Raw genomic sequence first — 18,588 nt, forward strand, 5'->3', positions numbered from 1 at the left:
GCGTCACCAGACGATAATATCACGATCACGAGCCCATCAGTGCGATGAAAGATATTTTCTGGATTTCGCTTGTGCCGAAATGGATCCGCACGGATGACTGACGAATGATCATCACTACAATTGATTAGCACCTCTGCTGAAATGGCCCAGAACAACACACAGGCATGCTGAAAAGAATCCCTCGGATTTTCACAGATTTTTTTTTTAGTTTTTCTGCCTATTCGAAGTTGCATTTGTTGTTTGCCAACAATCTCTTAAACGAGATTTATCGCGTCCTGTTTACTTTGGGGGTGTTTGTAAGGCAACTTAACAGTTTAACACTGAGCTGTGCAGCTCAGACTTGTTTGCATAGATACCTGTGATGCAATTAAGAAAAGCTGAATATACCTAATTAATTGTATATAAAATGTTAATTTCTTATTGCATCTTCAGAGAAACAAAATTTCCTCAAATAAGAATGCGTCAATTTTTTTTTGTTTATTACATTATTTCTCAAGCATTGATTATGCAATTCTAAGATTATAAGAGCCAAAAAAACGACAAAGCCATGCTTATTTAATAAAATTTTGATGTCAAAATTATTTTAACATTCGCAAAGTACTCGTATTCTTTCCTGTTATATATTCTGGATTTGACCAGAAACAATTTTACTTCTCATAATCTCATCCTCTTTGTAGTTGTCTAATAATCTTTGAGTTTATTAGTCATTCAATGTCGACATAATTAAAATATCTCGAGTCAAAAATGTTTAATGGACCATTTCGTGCAATTTTCCAATTCCAAAAAGGCAAAAAAACACACTCATAAACGAAATTCTAATTGCGATAATTGACACTGCAAATGATTCCTAAAATTCTCCAAATTAACAATATTTATTGTTTTGTCCAAATGTGCTAAAGAAGTGCCCGTGGAGGAAAAGCTTTAAAATCCTAAGGTGCCACTCACGAAAGTCAGCGGTCCATGAATTGTCCTTTGCCATCCATTAAAGCAGCTGATATAATTCAATTGGCGAAAAGCGTAACTGAATCGAACTATAATAATAGTGTGGGGAAAAATGTGAGTTCGAAAGAAGAAATGGAGAGATTACCTACAGTTTGTGTACGTGAGAGTAATAAAGTGTTAATAGAAGATTTATCGTGTGTATAATTGTTGAGTGCAATGAAATGCTATAAAACTACTCAAGTCGCTTTGCCAGAGTTGAAGAACATGTAATCACTAAGAGCGTGACAAAATGAGAAAAGTGCAAAAAGGGAGATTTAGAGCTGTGGCAAAATCTGTGTCAAAAAGATGAGAGATAGATGGAAATTGAATATGATGTCACATATAAATTAGACTTTAGTCTGTGTGCAGCTAATAAATTGTTCTCAATTGCGCACGGGAAATAATCTCAACGATCCTTCAATGGTGATAAGATACTGATTCTTGGGAACGGCACGGAGTCGATGCCAGTGTGAATGCATTACAGAGAATTTAGCCATGAAGATCACATGTCTGACATTGGATTTAGCGCAATGCGATCAGAATTGGAGAGATCAATAGATCACTCTCAGATAGTGGCGAGATGAGTCGTGCAGGCTCTGGGGATGAAAAGAGGAAGACTCGGAGCTTCTGATAACGCGCACTGCATTCAATACCACATTAATTAAGTAGTGGAGAATTGAGTGCTAATCGACAGCACGCCTTTCAAGTGACTACTGTGTAAATTTGCCATTTATTCACGTTGTGTGTTAAAGAAAGAATTACATAGAAGGCACAAAAAAGTAAACAACACACACAGTGACACTGTTCAAAAACATTATACAACAATTCCGTTTGCCTTAACTATTTAATATCGGTCAGTTTGTGGCCAGTATTCAGTGTGATCACACACGAAATTGCCTGCAGGATCTTGTGATCGTACGACAACACTTTTTTATCCCTTGTGAGCGCGCGTCTTTTCAGTGATTTACACAAATGACTTGTGCATGTGGCAATAAAATGGAATTTGTGCAGAGCACCGAAAGGAAGGAATCAGAAATATTTTTCATTTTCCCCTCGACGATCGTCCAATGATAATAATTTGCGCATACTTTATTGCACAATCAAGCACACGGATCGCGCGCGCTCGTGATAAATAGCGGCAGGAGAGAGAAAGAGCCATCCTGACCACAAGTGTAATTGAATTTATTGTAATGAGCCTGGAGTGCGCAGAAACTCCGCGGGGGATCGCATAGATCACAACACTGGCGGATGTGCAACTGCAAATACAATGACAAATAAGGAGTTGTGCGGAAGATTAAGTGCGTGAGAAATTGTGCATATAGAGACAATTTAGAACGCAATTAAATGTGCAATTCTGCAAGATATTTCACCCATGATCATCAGTAGAATGGAATATTCTATGCGACTTGTGGTGGATTCAACGAAAATTGTCTCAATACTCTTCTTCACGGAAACCCTATTGCTGCTCTTGCTTCTACAGCTGGACCTCCCCGAAACGATCACCGCCCTCAATTGCCACACTGAAGTGCAATTTTGACGATAAGATCTCTGGAGGTTGCATCTGATTCGCGGCAAATGCCAAGGAAGTCAGCAATTGTCAGAAAAATGCGTGGAAATTTTCACATTCTCCCTACTAAATAGAATTCCATGCATATTTTATGAAAATTCATTCACAAAGACGAGCGAGAGACTAACGCAACAATTACACAGTTGCAGCAACTATTCAATGGTCGTCGTGATCATCTCAACGGATAAATATTCATAATACAATTTGTGCTGTGTTTTCATTCATATTTTCCTAATATGTTTTCCCGCCACCGCGCAATTTTAATATTTTAATAAAACATCTCAGTAATTGCTCCCAAAGGAGATTACAATAATCAAATAAGTGATTGGGTGGGAACAAGCATCAATTTGCTGCAATTTTCCTCACCAACGATCACTCGCTTACGATCAGTGCGGCGCGAAACAGTTGCAAAGGTGCAAATTATAAGTTTGTGCTAAAACACCACTTTTGACTATAAAGCTTGGTGCATAATTTCATGTGAGTGTGTTTGAGAAGAAGTGCACGAACAAGATGATGTCCCCAAAGCAGTGGTTAGCCATGCTAACCTTCTACGTGTCCTACCTGTTCTTCGGCGCCAGTGTCTTCTACACCCTGGAGCAGGATCTCGAGACGGAGCGGCGAATTCAGGCCCTCCAAGATCGAATTGATGTCAATGGTATTGCCAATGAGCGAGATTTCAGCATTTCGATTGACCTCTTTTAATTTTTTCATCGCGACAAGATAAGAAAGTCCACCTTAATCCCAATGCTAAGCACATTGAGCGATGAATTGAGGAAAGAACTGATTTACTACAGTCCCTATTTTCCCCTTGATTAATCTCTAGAATTACATAGATTTCGTCGCTGCACCGATAATTATGGCTTTTTCCAATTATTTCAACGACTTTCAATACGTACTTGCATTAGGTTTATTGCTCAGCCTTCGAGTAAATTTATGGTTTTTTTTTCTTCATCAGTGATAAATTCCTCAGCTGAGAGTTTATCAGATTCTTGTTTCGGTGTCTCTCTGCAGAACTCCTCGTGGAGTACTTAGCACCCTACAATCGTACGCTACAGCATGAACTCCTGGAGAAGGTATCCGTGTACTGCGAGAAACCAGTGACCAATTACACCGAGGATAAGTACTTGGATCCATACGTGTGGACGTTCTACCACTCCTTCTACTTCGTCTTCACTGTTATCTCGACAGTTGGTAAGACATTCCTCATTATCAATGCATTTTATTCGAATGTATTCATCAATTTACTATAGGAATATTGCCTTGCAAGTGTTTTGTTTCATATGTAAATTAATTAGGGACTGTAATTAAATTCAATTTTATATTGGAATATTGGAATGAAAGCACAATTTCTGATAAATGCACTGTTAGAAACTAAATCGTAGAAAAGTCAACCAATATGAATTTTTCATACAATGATGCTTTTCATTCATTTACCAATAAATTCTTGGTGTTGTTATCTTTATATTTCGTCCAAAATCTCACTAAATTCTCTCCAACTATACAGAATAAACCAAGATTGCACAGAAATGTCCTTATGATCCAAAAGAGATGATGGATTTAAAAATGAGTAAAATTGGGTGAAAATTATTTCTCCATTCATTTTCAACAGTGTGTCCATTCATAATGTATGATTCCATTTGAACTCTCAATTGCGGAAATTTGCTGCACTTCAACTTTTCTTTATTCATCTTCAGGTTACGGAAACATTTCGCCAAACAGCACTTTCGGAAGGATGTTTATGATTTTTTATGCAATCATTGGGCTGCCAATAAATGTGATCACCCTTGCGGCCTTGGGCAATTTCTTCGGAAAGACCGTAAGCGCCTTTATCAGTCTTGAAAATATGATCCAACTGTAAACTAACACTCGATTGCAGTTCAATAAACTCCACAATCGCTACAAATCGTACAAGGAGTCGACAAACAAGCACTATGTGGCCATGAAATTGAGCTTGATCGCCCAGGTCATGCTGTATCTGATACCGGGCATGCTAATATTTATCTTCCTGCCCGCATGTCTCTTCACCTATTTCGAGGATTGGCCGTATTCCGTGTCCGTGTACTATGCTTTCGTCACGCTCACGACCATCGGCTTCGGCGACTACGCGTGCACGTTCCAGCCTTACCAGGAGCGCGTGTTCGGGATATACTTCATCATGTACGAGGTTTTTGTGATATTCTGGTTTGTCTTCGGCCTCGGATACGTCTTGATGATCATGGGATTCCTCGTCAAGTGAGACTTTTGGCACATTTCCCCGTGAGTGACGGTGCTAATTGCGAATCATTTTGCATGTTCAAGGGCCTACCAGAGTCGCCGGGTGAAGCAACTGGAGCACAAATTGGCCGTCAGTCTCAAAGAAACGCAGACGCGTGTGTGGCACGGAGTCACGAAAGACATTGGCTTTCTGCGGAAGATGCTCAATGAGCTGCACATGCTGAACTTTAAGGTATACCTTCAGACTAGTCTTTGGCCGAAATATAGGCAATTTTTTTATAAGTGTGTTAACACTTCAATGCATGTTGGACTTTATATTTATATTTTACAGCCAGTTTATTCAGAGCCAACGGACAAATTCCTTCAGTTCAATATCAATCGATCAGAATCCTGCCCAGAACTCACGATGTATCGTCCCGATTCACCGTCTGTCGTGTTCAGAAAGCGTGCTATGAGCGAAAGTCAGTATCCCAGAATGGAGGAGATGTTCCACACGCAGAGCACCACAACGCTCAACAGGACGCAATCAGACACGGATCTGGCCAAAATCGACAGAAAGAGAACATTCGAAGGGGCAAAGAATGTATCACAGACAGGCGAGCTTATAGCACAACTGGTCACAGCTTTGGGCCATTACAGAGGTCCCGAGGATGATCGACAGAGTGTCCTGGAAATGGGAGGAGGTATTCATGGGTTTTCCGACAATGAGATTCTCGCCAGTGAACGCACGTGGTCTGGATGGTCTCTGCCAACATCTGAGCGCAGCATCAGCTTGTCTGGACCACCTCAACATCCTCGAAGAGAGAGAACCGCGTCTGAAGTGGCCGCTCCGATCTACACCAAGACTTCAGATGACAATTACGAGTGGACTTGGAGCAGCAACAGTGATCCTCGGATTCTGCGTCAAAGATCAGGCTCCCGGAAGGATGATCTGTACCGAAAATCCTTCGGGATTGACAAGAGAAACTTCGATCTTTCTGTTCAAATGACTCCGGATCTTGCGCCGCCGGCCACGAATAAATCTCTTCTGGGACGTTTTAAGAACTTCCGCAAGAGAGCCATGAGTTTCGCCGCCGGCTCAAGCTGGCCTGAAGATGATCCTGAAGCAGCCCGCGATCAGTACACAGTACCTTCTGAAAGGAACACCCAGCTGAGCACTTTCCTCACCTCGACAACTAGTCGTCGTCCAAGCAACTTCACATCAGCGCTGCCCGGCAAGGATGCAGATACGAATGTTCTGGAGAGAACCACTATTGCTGACCTCATCAGAGCTCTAGAGGTGATGCATACGAACGCAGCCATATCAAATATGGGAACACCACCAAGTAAACACAAATTCGAGAGCGTTCCGCAGCCGAAGATGCCCTCTCTGCTCACCCTCTTCCCTCGGAATATGAGCATAGAAAGCAATAATGACTCGATCACGTCCGTCCACTCGGACAGACGCCGCGGCTCCCTCCGACCAGCACTGTACAATCGTCCTTTGCGTCGTCAGTCTGAAGCGATGATCTCAGAACTGCGCCCGCCACCTTATAATTCCATAGACTCGCCCCAAGTCATGAAGCGCCGTTTCAGTGTCCGTCCATCCGCCCTCAGCATCCCACCCGGCCAGGCGCCGCCCATCAGCAGAGCCTCCTCCTCGTCCTCCATCCACAACGCCCCGGTGGCACGCAAAATCTCGATTAGACCCAGTCCTCTGGCACGCCAGCAGTCCACCCAGTCAGAGACCGGTCCCATTCCGAAGCCAAGTTCCATCTGGCGCACCGCCGTCACCTCCCGTCTGGGCACGTCGCGGCACGTCAGCCTGACCAGCCTGTCGGAGAGAAAGAAGGGCGAGGGCACTGATACCAACTAGTCGAAAGCAGCTGAGAGAAGATCTATTATACTCTAGATTAGGCATGTATTAACGATGTTCAAGTATGTAAATAAGAATATATTTGCAAAGTTATTATATACAATTCTCTCCTTTTTCTCTGTATATATGTAGTTAGACTAATAATATAATATACCTTATGATGTACATAAAGAACAAATCTCAAATGAGATCCAATGTCTTACATAATATATGCAACAATTGGATTACTTCTCTAATCTTCTGCCATTATCATCAACTTTTAAGACTACTTGATAACACACACGCGAAAATAATATCTAAGAAGTGAGATACAGTGTTGGAATGGAATGAGGAAACATACGATGATGGAGAGGAAATGCGTATAAAAAGTGATAATTTGATACATCAGTCTTATATTGTATTACAGCGTACTAAATATCCTAAGCTATTTGTTAATTGAAATGAGATAAAAATGCTCAAGTATCAAGATTATTTCGGGAATTGAATCATGCGATATCGCCCCAATATCGCGTGGTTAAATTAACGATTTGCTTCTTACGGCATTCCTAAGAGAAAATCAATTTCCACGCACTTTTAGAAATTGCATTGCTTATACACGGCTACTTATTCATCTAATTTCGCCTCTAGTTTCCAGCAGCAATTCGCTGATCGCAAACTGGCTGTAGAGATACACAGGAAGAATGCTTGAAATGCAGAGTGTGCTTGTGATGTAGCTCCCGGAAGCGGCCTGCGGAGAGCTAAAGATTGTCATTGTTGTTGTGGGAGTTAACGATCTCCGTGGAAAGTGAGAGGACGGGAATGCGATCGACTAGTGATATGACAGACGGCGCCTGAGGACTCTCCGGCGCCGGCTGGATCTGCTGGCTCTGCAGCTCGGTGAAGATGTCAATGAGATTGTTTATGCCGATGAGGTAGCCATCCTCATGATTGCCCACTTTCCACTTGCTGTTGTGATCGATGGTCACGTTGGGCGGTAGCGCGATTGTCTTGGCGAAGTCAATTAGCCAAATGCTCGCCTGAGTGCGATCGTGGACAAACAGGAGCGAGCTTCCGATTACCTCGTGAGTCTTAAAGAATTCCGAGCACTCCAGTGTCGCTCGGATCGCCTTCAAGCGCTGAATGTATTTTGGCTGTGTGCGGAAGAGAAGAATATTGATGAGAAGAGTGGGATTTCAAATAAATAATTGACTAATTTGTGAATCATGATGGCATGATCATAAGCATTGCAGTTGATATAATACTTACCACAGCATGGGAGAAGATTTCGGTGAAATCCCTGAAGGACTGGAGAATTTGCTCCCGCGATTTTGTAGTCTTGAAGTCTTTAGAGCTCGTTCCGTCAGCCTTCTTAATGCCCTGCCGGAAAGGAGATCGAGAAACAATTTCAATTCCACTGTCGAAATTCCTTGCATGCTATCACAATTAATTGTACGTTTTCACATTTCTATCGACCCGCAGCGAAGGTATTTTACCGACAAAGGCACGCACATGTTCGCCGATCGTGAGGGTGATCTCTGTCTCCCTCGCCATGGTAAAATCACTTATTAGCTGGGAAACAATTAAATCACGATCTCTTTGGTCAATTGTGACCCTTTCCACCTTCAATTCATTTGCCGCGATACAATCGTGAGAAATCTGGTATGTCATGCTAATTAGCAGTTGCTCTCGCAGCACAATGCACTTACCTCTATCCGGAAGCCAAGGGTCGCGGTGCTGGAGATCGTCTCTCGCCACACCATGTAGCGTGGCTTTGTGACACCCTTCACGCGATTCTCATCCTCGGTTGGCGCATTGGGATCAATCTGGATCATCTTCTCATACATGTCCTTTCGCAGCTTGGGCTTCTCTTTGGCTTTCGACAACTCCTCCTCCAAGTACGTCCTCACGCCAATCTTGCAGTCCATCACGCATGGTTGATAGAAGTCACTCAGCAGATCTTGCAGTTGCAAATAAACTGTAAATCGAGGAGAAGAGACATTTTGGTGAATTCTAGGGATTATGGCAATTTAATAGAGAAAATCCTCACATTCTCCATTGTCACTCGTCACTTGTCCTTTGTATTCAGGAACGTATGGTCGCAAAACGTCTTTCATCAGGATCTGCAAAGAAGAACATGTGTGTGTGTGTGTATGTGAAAAGGAGATCACGATCTGGAGGGATTTCGGTAACTGCACCTGGAAGCACATCTCCTCCTTGGGACAGAGCTTCTTTAATACTGTCCCCTGATCAGGACCTGCCTTGAAGTTGCCCTGGTGACCCGCGAGCTGAACCCACGGATATCTCTGCTTCTTGTAGGTCTGGAAGAAGGGCGTCCACTGGACGATGTTGCGTAGCTTTCGCCATCCTGATGGCTGCATAAAGATCAATTAATCGTGTTGTAGCCAAGAGAGTATATTATGAAATGCGATATCAATTAACTGCACTTGACGTGCAACACCAAAAAATTGATTATTTTGCCTTTTCGATTAACAGAAATAAATGCGCGCACCAATCAGCGAGGGAGAAAGGTTCAGTGTGATGAAAAGAATTAAAATTTAGTATGTGCCATTTTTCGATGGTCGACAGAGACATACTCTTTTCGATGCACCCATAAAAGGAAGGAGAGTGCAGATATTGTCACTTAATCTCAAGTTACTTCCAGCGGTGGTTCATGCGATATATCTCTTGCTCAAGGTGATACCATTTACTTTGATATCACTCTCCGCGGACTTCCATAGAACGGTTGAGATGCTAATAAAATAATTGTACAAAAATACACACTATAAATTCCCACATTAATGCCTATAAAAGGCCCACGGTAAGAGTCACTGATTGACTCTCCGCCAAGTGTAATCTCTTTTATTGCATACCATCGAAATAATACCTCATTAATGATGTGCACTCGTTTCAGCGTCATGCGACACGTGCCTCATTATCGTACATTTCCCAATACACTTTGTATTTTGCACGTCCTCATTTGCACCTCTCAATAAATTGAAATTACAAATTTCGCGTGTCAAAACATTCGTTTATTATCTCTCGACTTGACGCCAAACAATTGTGAAGCTATAATAAATGCAGTATCGACTATTCGAAAAGCCTGTGGACGTCTGGGAGAAAATATGTCAAAGGCCACGCCCGTTTGGATGCTCCGCCCACTCGTTAGGGCTTCAGAGCCAGAAGATCTGATAAAGGATTAATTTTTCTCATCAATCGCAGATTAATCACAAGCTAAAGTGGATGCTTATCCACACATTTTTTATGCCTGCGTCTTCCTCGCACCCTTTTCTGGAAGCTCGCAACATTGCGAACATGCGAATTGACATGTTTTCGACTGCGCCACATATTCGCGATGGGGAGCAAACTGGCAAAGAAATTATCAATGACTTTTGGCTCGATGATTCCGACGGGACCCCAAAAAGGGGCACTTGTCTTCGACTGAGAGTTGATTTTTCCATTTTGCGACACACTCACAACTCGAGCATCGTGACAATTTGTATGTAATTCGGCTTGTAACGTCTTTTTTCCCATTTCAATTTCATCCATCGCTTTCCATATTCATAGGTATTCATCAACGAGTGACTGGGAATGCTGATCGATTGGATCAGACATTTAATAAAATAAAAATGACAAATTCTTACTGGCAGAGAGCAACTTCCATGCCGATCTGCGTTGAATCTCTTGATCTCTTGTCCCGAAAATCCGATGCGTGTGATATAGAAGATATCTTGTCGGTGTAATCAAAAGAAAGCAAATTTCAGTCAATATCACAAGTCTCAGCTCAATATTTATTTAATTATCTACATTTCAAATGCGATTTCAGGAGATCAACGCTCAAGATTAGACGTGAATGTAACACTTTTTCGGAGACTTGCTTAAGATTTCACGTCTATTTTTACATTACCCACCACGCATTGATGTTGTTTGGAAATGAAACAGACATTCTGAATCATTTGTTCAACATGTCGATGGAGATCTCTTTGTTAGAACACCCAATCAAAGTCCTCAAGCTAATGCCTATTGAAAACTATCAATCTTCTCTTTGTGGGCTTTTTTGCCAAAAGCCTTCCATGAGATACAAAACGATTTTGGGTGAGGAAAGAAAAACATTTTAGAGGAGAATCATTAATTTAATGATACATTAATTGGCACTATTAATTGTGATAGAATCAACGCTGTAAATAGTTCAGTGAACCACAAAATTATTGGAAGTGCGAAGTAATACGAGATTTAGCATAAATTGATTCAATATCACTGCGATAACTCACATATGTTTGTAATTGAGAAGTTCCCGGCGGCCACTTACAGATACGCAGTCGCCTTTTCTGGACGGTATTTTAATGTGACTCAATGAATTTTTCAAGAGAACTCATTGTGGTTTAATGCGGTTTGGATATTTTGATGTGAAATTCCGCGAATGCCATTGATAAGATCACTATGGAATTCCAGTACGCACAACACCAGTGTGTCTACACGGTAGTTCCTCATATTTGTATCCGATAAGACATCACCAATTGTACACAAGCGAATCGCGACAAACACCGGAGGACGAAGCAACGTTGGCGGCAGCATCGCTCTCTGAATAATGTGGCAAAATTTGAATTTCGTAATTGCACGATGATCAGAAGTGCCGGGGAAAAGAAAGAGAATACGAGATCCAAGGCGATAGAGCACATCTCTTTGGAAAATTCCTGAAAGTGGATAAGCTCGTATGGAAATTCCGTACGTTTCGTGTGGTTTCTTCACATGCTAAGCAGAAAAATCTGTGCGCGAGAATATTCCCTATTTAAACCAGTTGTTTGTCGCATCAGTTCTCATATTGACGTCAATAGCGTCACCTTTTTATTGTGGCACACACCAATCTGGAATTCTTCACAATTTCACAAGAATAGTGTGTCTCCGTAACACGTATAGTTTTTACGCACACGATCGAGTCAGAGATAGACGAAAATTGACACTAATTTATTTTAATTAATTTAAATCATCTTGCAAGTCATATTGGAAATTATTCCACTCTTCTATTCTCACTCTATTTATAGTCGCCTATTGTTTTCTGAGTGGAAGAAGAGAAATTGCAGGAAAAATTCTCTGATTAAAGTGTTGTTTTTCTTTTTTGTAAGAAACAGCTCGCAGACGAGGCATAAAAACGAATTTAATGCGATTTTAATAACGACCAAAAATTAAGAAGAATTTTGGGCTATTTCAGCGGGAATTTCGTTGCTCATGTACAGAAACCTCGATTCAACCAAGATTAATTCATCTCTTTTACGCTTTGGGCTTCTGAGGAAGCAAAAAAGTATTCAAACCTTGCCCGTTTATTCCAAAGCAATAAAATTCAGTGTAAATAAACAATCTGAGCAAGCTTAAAGTTCATCCCGAGAGCGTTGAGATCGAAAGCAATTGATAATGTTTATTATTAAAATATTATGCGAGACAACGTGTCAGACTTTAACACATTTTTTGTAATAGTGCGGAAAATAATCAGTCTTGGTTATGTTTTCAAAATATATTATGTGCGTTCACATTGCAAAAACGCACGATAAGAGCACGAAATTGGGCTAAAGTCTTAAATTAAGAGTCACACTGTGAAGGGTATTTCGCATCCGCCGTAAGTCCAGACAAGATTTACTAAATGGAGGGAGGTTAATTTCATATTTCTCAGCACTTTAGCGATTCAATTTTGCTTGGAAGTGCGATTATTCTGTTCATGCGAGGATGAAATTTCGCGGCAAATTGCTATTATTATGGCTAACGATCATGTGCAAGTGAGTTTTAACCTTAGTCTCCTTGACAGGGAAACGCGTATCTGGAGCATCGCTGTCCCACTCGGAGCTGAGATCGTCACTGGAAGCATCACCGAAGTCCCTGGGCATCGGTACCTCAAGCAGGGCCATTTGGTATTGCTCATATCCTGGACAGAGGCTCGAGCCAAAGGGCGAGGAAGGCGATGGCGTGCGTCTGGACAGGACTTGCTTCCTTAGACCACCCGAGGAGTTATGATGCACGGATTGTCCGGTGTGTGGGATGAGAAACTTGGGCTTCTCCGCCGAAGCCATGGCCTTCCTATAGAGATTCGAGGAGCTCTTCTTCCTCGTGTATGGCGCCTTCCGTCCACTGGCTTTCTCATGCTCCTCCTCAACATCGGCATTGTCCACATCTTTTACACACTCATCATCTTTATAGTGATACTCACGGCAGCTCATCTTGTCGTAATCTTCACTGATCAACACAACTGGACAGGAACAAACTGGCATTTAGTCTCTTATCTGGTCGCCGCGCGGAAATTCCACGAAAACACTAGCAGACTGAAGTGTTCACTCAGAGGTGTCATTAATTAAATTTCAAATCAGCAAACACCGTCCGCCTAGCCTGAGCATTAGTGCAATCAATCAATTGAGTGCCAAATGATCATTTTATTCGCAGCTTGAGGCTCGTCATTAAACTCCACAAACTATCGATGTGAATCTCATCTCTCGAGCACGAATTAAAATTATCAATTCAACTGAATACACACCTCGCAAGTCTCGCCGGCAACTCACATTGAATAGGGCACAAGGGGGATAGTTTAGGACAGATTTAAGTAAATGAAGACAATACAATTAAAGACATTGAAAACAGGTTTTCAATCATAACCACGGAGAAATGGCATCAAAAATTCCTCAAATTTGAATATTTTCGAACTAGAATTGCTCTGCTCTCCCCTACATCTTTTTTCCCTCAATCATTTCACATCAATAGAGTAATTTGCGCACTTTTTGCCTTCTCACTTTCAATCTTCATATTTTTTCAACCAGCATTTTGCCCCGCGTCAGTGCAACTTCAGCGAGCAATCAAGTGAGATGAATTCATGTGCTATTATCGCAATATATGCATCATGTGCATTCAAATTGTAATCGCGTGATGAGCCCACTGTCCCGCGTAGTTTTCTGAGAATTGTGATTCTCCTGCAAACATTGCAACTGCCGGATGAGAGTTATTTCAATTTCCCACATTTTTCGGCATATTAACATCATACATATGTATATTATATGACATACAAAAACTGTGAACTTTTGTTGAAAGTAATAAATTGTTGGAGCGCACAAAATTGATTTATGATTGTGCAGAGATTTTTTCTAGTAAATATCCGGAGATTACACCAATTGTTTTGCTTATAAGTGTTGTGCAATTTTATACAATTAATCACGTTTGCTCAAATTGAATTATTGCACCTCTAGGGCTCAGAATATATATGCGAGATCTCTTTTCAATCCCTCTGGCTTATGACAGTTTTCCGCAATACGGCGTCTTGGGCAAGTGTAGATGATATAAATCATTCAAGTGTACACAAGAGACCCCATTAATAATAACATCATACAATTAGATGAATAACACAATCCTTACTTCTGTGCATTGACACCCCACTTGTGACTATTTGAGGCATTTCAGTTATTTATGATCTTCATTGCAAAAGCCCGAACAAGATTGAGTCTCTGGTGGCTTTAATCCTTCCATGCCAAAAGAAGATATTTCTCCATAGACTAATTCCACATGCAACACACTAATTTATTATTCAATAAATTCAGTAGTCATCAGTCACTTTTCCCGCCGCGCCACTTAAATTTTCTCTGCAGTGGACAATAAGAATGTCTTCTGGTCCCAGAGCAATTGAATATTTAATGTTGTCCACAGACCGCACAGCTCTTGATGCGCGCACAGACGTTTCACGAACCAAATAATGAGGCTCGCGCATCACACCGAGACCCCCCATAAGTGGTGCTCTTGTGATTAATGATTCGTCCAATTTGGCAGTTTGTCTGTGAATAAATTAGTCAATTCGCACGCAATCGGGTTATAAATTTTGGACTCTCTTTACGCGGCATCCAATGGGCGGAAGAGGAGGTGTGCCCATTGTATTCACGAAAATTTATCACTGCGATCAGTGTGCGATTGCGCATTTGCTCGCGACAACCACAAAGAGTATGCGCTCATTGAGGACAATCTATGCTGAAAAATCGATCAATCATGCGTGCTTGCAAGTGTGATTTTCCCCACTAGAAAACCCCAAGAGAGATGCCATTGCAGCTCTGCAAATTCCACATTTAATTAAGTCTCCGCAGTGCCCATAAAAGCATGAAGAATGTGACATTTAAGTGTCTAATGGGCGAATTTCACTGAAAAACGTGCTATCAAAAGTCAACGTAAGATTATACTTTATCACCGTTTATCAAATTTCTGGCAAAGTCGAAGTGTGAGTCACATTGATCAGACGAATTGATAGGCAATCAAATGGGATTTCAACAATAGCTCAACTCATTAGTCAACACAAAAACTCCCGCTCATCATCAAATGACACTCAGGAACACGGCAACAAAGATAAAAATGATAAATTTAATTTCATTTGCCAGAGGATCTTGCAGCAATTGCAACAAAGTGCAGGGACATCAAATCGCAGAACAATGCGTTGTAATTTCTCAAATATGCCCAATAAAACTGTGCGCACAGTTAAATGGGAAACGAAGTGTACAACAATAGGAGTGTGTCAACGAGCCTCAAGTAAATTTGATGTTGACTGGTAATTTGTGGAGCAGAACGAAAGAACCAAAGCACTACCTCTCATTAATTCCACGTATTTGCACAGTGCTTCTAAATCACTTTGGAACTGCGAAATTCATTGTGCGGTTTCCGTAAATAACAGTGCAACTCCACTGAGCAACAGGGACTTTGCTACTGACGTGCGAAATTGAAAACTCCGTGCGAAAGACACTCGATCGCGATCGCGGACTTGTGCAAACTGACTCGAGCGCGTGCTGCTCGCAAACTGCCACCGCGTTAGTCCAGAGAGAGCTCGAGTGGCGGGAATTACTGTATAGTATCACACAACATGAAGTCAAGTCACCAGCGGCGGCGGAACTTCCTCATCCATGCAATCACTCTTTCTCCACCACGATCCACACACGATCGCACACACATACGCTTGATCGCCGAGAGGGAGAAATAATGGTAATTTGTACTTTTTCTTCTTTGACTAAAGAAGTTGTTCAAAATGATACAGGGACACGTAATAGAGACACACACTCTCCGAAACCCATGATAAATTGTTCAAATTAATTTTACAGCAATCCCATATTTTACCGCGCCTCCCCACCTCCTTCTGCCTACATCGTGGCGCTCGCGATCACATATTTTCCCAATCGCGCGCGCGCGCGCGGCAAATCATTAACTTCAAGTGCATGTCGAGGAGGAGTGAAAATATACTGGACAATATTTAATGCCACACACCACCATCTGCTGTGACAACACTTATTTACTTGCACAACTGTGACACCTCAAGTGATCACGTGGGGAAACAATTCAATAAATTGAAGGCCTTGCCCGGGACACTTCTAAAATCACTTTCTGCACGACACAGTGCAAATATTTACCGAAAAGCACTTTCAATTGCCAATGACGATTATTTCACACTCAAAATATGATAATTCTATTGCCGTTTGAACTGGAATGTCGCACATTCCGTATACAGCTTGATAGTTACCTCACAACCGGGTGGAGCCTCAATTGGGCCCCCAAAAATCTCAGCCAACAAATCCCGCGATCTCACCACGGCAGTAACTCAGCATTTTAACTCTAAATTATACACATTTGCCATGAGCGCCGCCACTTTTCGAGTAGTGACGACTCATGGGATCCGAGATGCATCATAACAAACGCTGCGATCATACATCAATAGACTTAACTCATTAGTACTTATCGCGTGATCACTCGTTTATATCGTCATAATTTCAACAATCATTTTAACCTACACTTTTGTTTTTCACACATTGAAAATCTATGAAAGATCCTATCGCAATTTTAACACATACTGACTATAAACATACAATTATACTCTCATTTGGGGCTTTTGGCTTCATCTCTTATGAAAATGCACTTTGGTGTGGCAGAAGTTGATGTTTGACTCGAAAGTGGGAAGCTGAATGTGTCGAAATATGTAGCTCAAAGTTGATTGTGTGTCGATGAAAGAATGCATGATTATGACGGGTGAATAAATTTTATCCGATTTTATTGCCCCACAGAGCAGTAACAGAACCATATAAAGAGGCAATTGGGCGTGTTATTCTTAGGAAACAATGTGCATTCCTATGAATCTTATGCTTCTTTTATCATTGCAATGGCCGTTGTAGCAAATTACGCAAATCATGCCCCTATCAGATGGTCATAATTTTCAATTCAATGTGTGCCAATTCAATAAAATGCCCACCTTCGCCCCTCTTCACCGCCTCATTGAACAGGAAGGATAGGCTCTGTGGACACAGATTCCTCCGCTGTTATTTTGCCCACTCTTGCAGTTCCGTTGAACTTTCCACCATGTCGATATTGTCCACCACGCACGGGACAAACCCAAGTCTGAGGTAAATGCCTCTCTTGTCAATTGAACATTGACAGAGGTTTTGTGTTTGGTGGATTTATTAACTCCCTACCGAATGGCGATCGTGGGGGGAAAGCGATGGGGCGAAGTATTGAGATTGCGACATGAAATTGCTCTCTGTCGCCACCAATTGACAATGGCAGCAATTAGTGGGCATCACAGATTGTTCCCCTGGCATCTTGTATGGGTTACTTATCGCCCTGCTTAGCCTGTCTTTGGACTCACGTAATGTGAGCGTTAACAAGGTGAACCAATTTATTGCCTTTGCATTCCCCATTGAGGACAGTAAATTACCTTCTTCTTGGCCAGTGCCTGCTCTACTGGACTGATTGTGTAGAGATCCACAATGCCCAGGAGACAGTCATCGCACCGGCAGACGTCCTCACCCAGCGCCAGAGAGCCGAGAGATCCAATGCTGCTCGTGGAGTCCAGGGAATCCGTGCGAAAGAGACGACTTCCACCTGGACCGGCGCCACTCTGCTGTGCCGCCATCTCGATCTTCTTCGCCAGTAGCGTCTCCATGAGTGTCGGATAGAGAGCCATTTCACACTCTGTCACCTCTGACCACAAAGCTAACCCCACTGATCCTCGATGGCACTAAAAGAGCGGCACTGCTTTGCACACGCGAACACTCCGTTCTCCACCTTTGCTCGCCTTCATCGAATGTTGGTTGGGAATTGTCGAAGAATGAATTGCCATGGGAGAGTAATTGGTGAAGTGGTCAAATTGGAATGTTCATGCCTCACAAAAAATCATCGATTAACTGTTCTCTAAAATTCCAACACTATTTTTTCAGTCTACACTCTAGAGATTTTCGTATATCCAATCAATCTGCGGATTATAGCATTACTTCTCTGCATACAGTTGCCGAAGCGTGCAAGAGTCATATGAAATGAGTCAAGAAATATGCACAGAGAGAGAGAGAGGAAAAAAATGTGTTTGCAACAAGTAATCTTCTTAGCGATACATCTTCCTTCCAATGTGAATTCACGGAGCTGCAGAAAGCTGGAGATTGCGTGATTGGAGATAATTTGTGAATTGTTTAATTTGCTAGCGTCTAAAACACTCGATCGCTGGCTAACGTGTAGAATTGGACATATCGCGATGACTTCTGGCGGGGAATTAATGTTTCTCTCGAGGAAATTATTCACCACATAGAGATTGATCACTGCTTCTACTGTAAAATTCACGTTCTCCAGACTGTGCACTAAGAATTTCCTTATCGCCGGATACTCGGAGTGGGGAAATAGCTTATCATAGTGCTGGAGAAAAACATTTTCTCTCTCAATCATCTCATAAATTTGTCACTATCTTCAACCAGTCGCGAGACCTCATCTTAATTATTGTTTGACGGCTAGGAGAGAAGAAGAGGCCAGTGATTGTGATCTTCTGTCGCAGAAGAGGCAGTTTTTGTTGGCGGGAAATTGCTATCTAAAGTGTCTCTTCTCCACTATGTGACTTACAAGTAAAACACCACCCTTTTCACATATATTTCCTCCCAGCGATCTATCGCCACGGAGTGAATCAAACATTGTACTGTTGGGTGTCTTGTATCTGTCTACCAGCGTATGAGACGTTCCACTATCA

General features: G+C 42.0%; 2 protein-coding genes across 3 annotated transcripts; one reads left to right on the forward strand and one right to left on the reverse strand.

Annotated features, from left to right (window-relative positions):
• The first annotated feature begins 1,847 nt into the window (after positions 1-1,847).
• Positions 1,848-6,630, forward strand: LOC132265040 (open rectifier potassium channel protein 1). Its single transcript, XM_059765502.1, has 6 exons — positions 1,848-3,203; positions 3,560-3,739; positions 4,243-4,364; positions 4,425-4,780; positions 4,847-4,994; positions 5,094-6,630. The coding sequence occupies exons 1-6, from the start codon at positions 3,059-3,061 to the stop codon at positions 6,615-6,617; spliced, it is 2,475 nt and encodes an 824-aa protein (XP_059621485.1). The 5' UTR covers positions 1,848-3,058; the 3' UTR covers positions 6,618-6,630.
• A 711-nt stretch (positions 6,631-7,341) lies between these two features.
• On the reverse strand, positions 7,342-17,559 carry LOC132265225 (inositol-trisphosphate 3-kinase B). Of its 2 annotated transcripts, none has more exons than XM_059765839.1 (6): positions 17,296-17,559; positions 8,792-8,968; positions 8,644-8,716; positions 8,303-8,571; positions 7,863-7,973; positions 7,342-7,747 (listed from the first exon to the last, which is right to left on the reverse strand). In XM_059765839.1, the coding sequence occupies exons 1-6, from the start codon at positions 17,542-17,544 to the stop codon at positions 7,355-7,357; spliced, it is 1,272 nt and encodes a 423-aa protein (XP_059621822.1). In that variant the 5' UTR covers positions 17,545-17,559; the 3' UTR covers positions 7,342-7,354. The 2 variants fall into 2 exon arrangements, with proteins under 2 accessions (XP_059621822.1, XP_059621899.1); XM_059765916.1 differs by lacking the exon at positions 17,296-17,559 and adding an exon at positions 12,374-15,138.
• Between the last annotated feature and the right edge of the window lie 1,029 nt (positions 17,560-18,588).

This window comes from Phlebotomus argentipes, unplaced genomic scaffold (genome assembly GCF_947086385.1).
Source record: "Phlebotomus argentipes unplaced genomic scaffold, Phlebotomus argentipes genome assembly contig_10, whole genome shotgun sequence".
Classification (NCBI taxonomy): Eukaryota; Metazoa; Arthropoda; class Insecta; order Diptera; family Psychodidae; genus Phlebotomus; species Phlebotomus argentipes.

What these genes read in the sequence shown, in the direction of transcription:
- LOC132265040 (XM_059765502.1), top strand. Translation starts at nt 3,059, where the DNA reads ATGATGTCCCCAAAGCAGTGGTTAGCCATGCTAACCTTCTACGTGTCC. An exon ending in GCAATTTCTTCGGAAAGACC is followed by an intron (nt 4,365 to 4,424) that starts GTAAGCGCCTTT and finishes ACTCGATTGCAG; the next exon opens with TTCAATAAACTCCACAATCG. An exon ending in ATCATGGGATTCCTCGTCAA is followed by an intron (nt 4,781 to 4,846) that starts GTGAGACTTTTG and finishes TGCATGTTCAAG; the next exon opens with GGCCTACCAGAGTCGCCGGG.
- LOC132265225 (XM_059765916.1), bottom strand. Translation starts at nt 12,850, where the DNA reads ATGCCAGTTTGTTCCTGTCCAGTTGTGTTGATCAGTGAAGATTACGAC. An exon ending in TCCCTGTCAAGGAGACTAAG is followed by an intron (nt 8,969 to 12,373) that starts GTTAAAACTCAC and finishes ATCTTTATGCAG; the next exon opens with CCATCAGGATGGCGAAAGCT. An exon ending in AAATCTTCTCCCATGCTGTG is followed by an intron (nt 7,748 to 7,862) that starts GTAAGTATTATA and finishes TTCCGCACACAG; the next exon opens with CCAAAATACATTCAGCGCTT.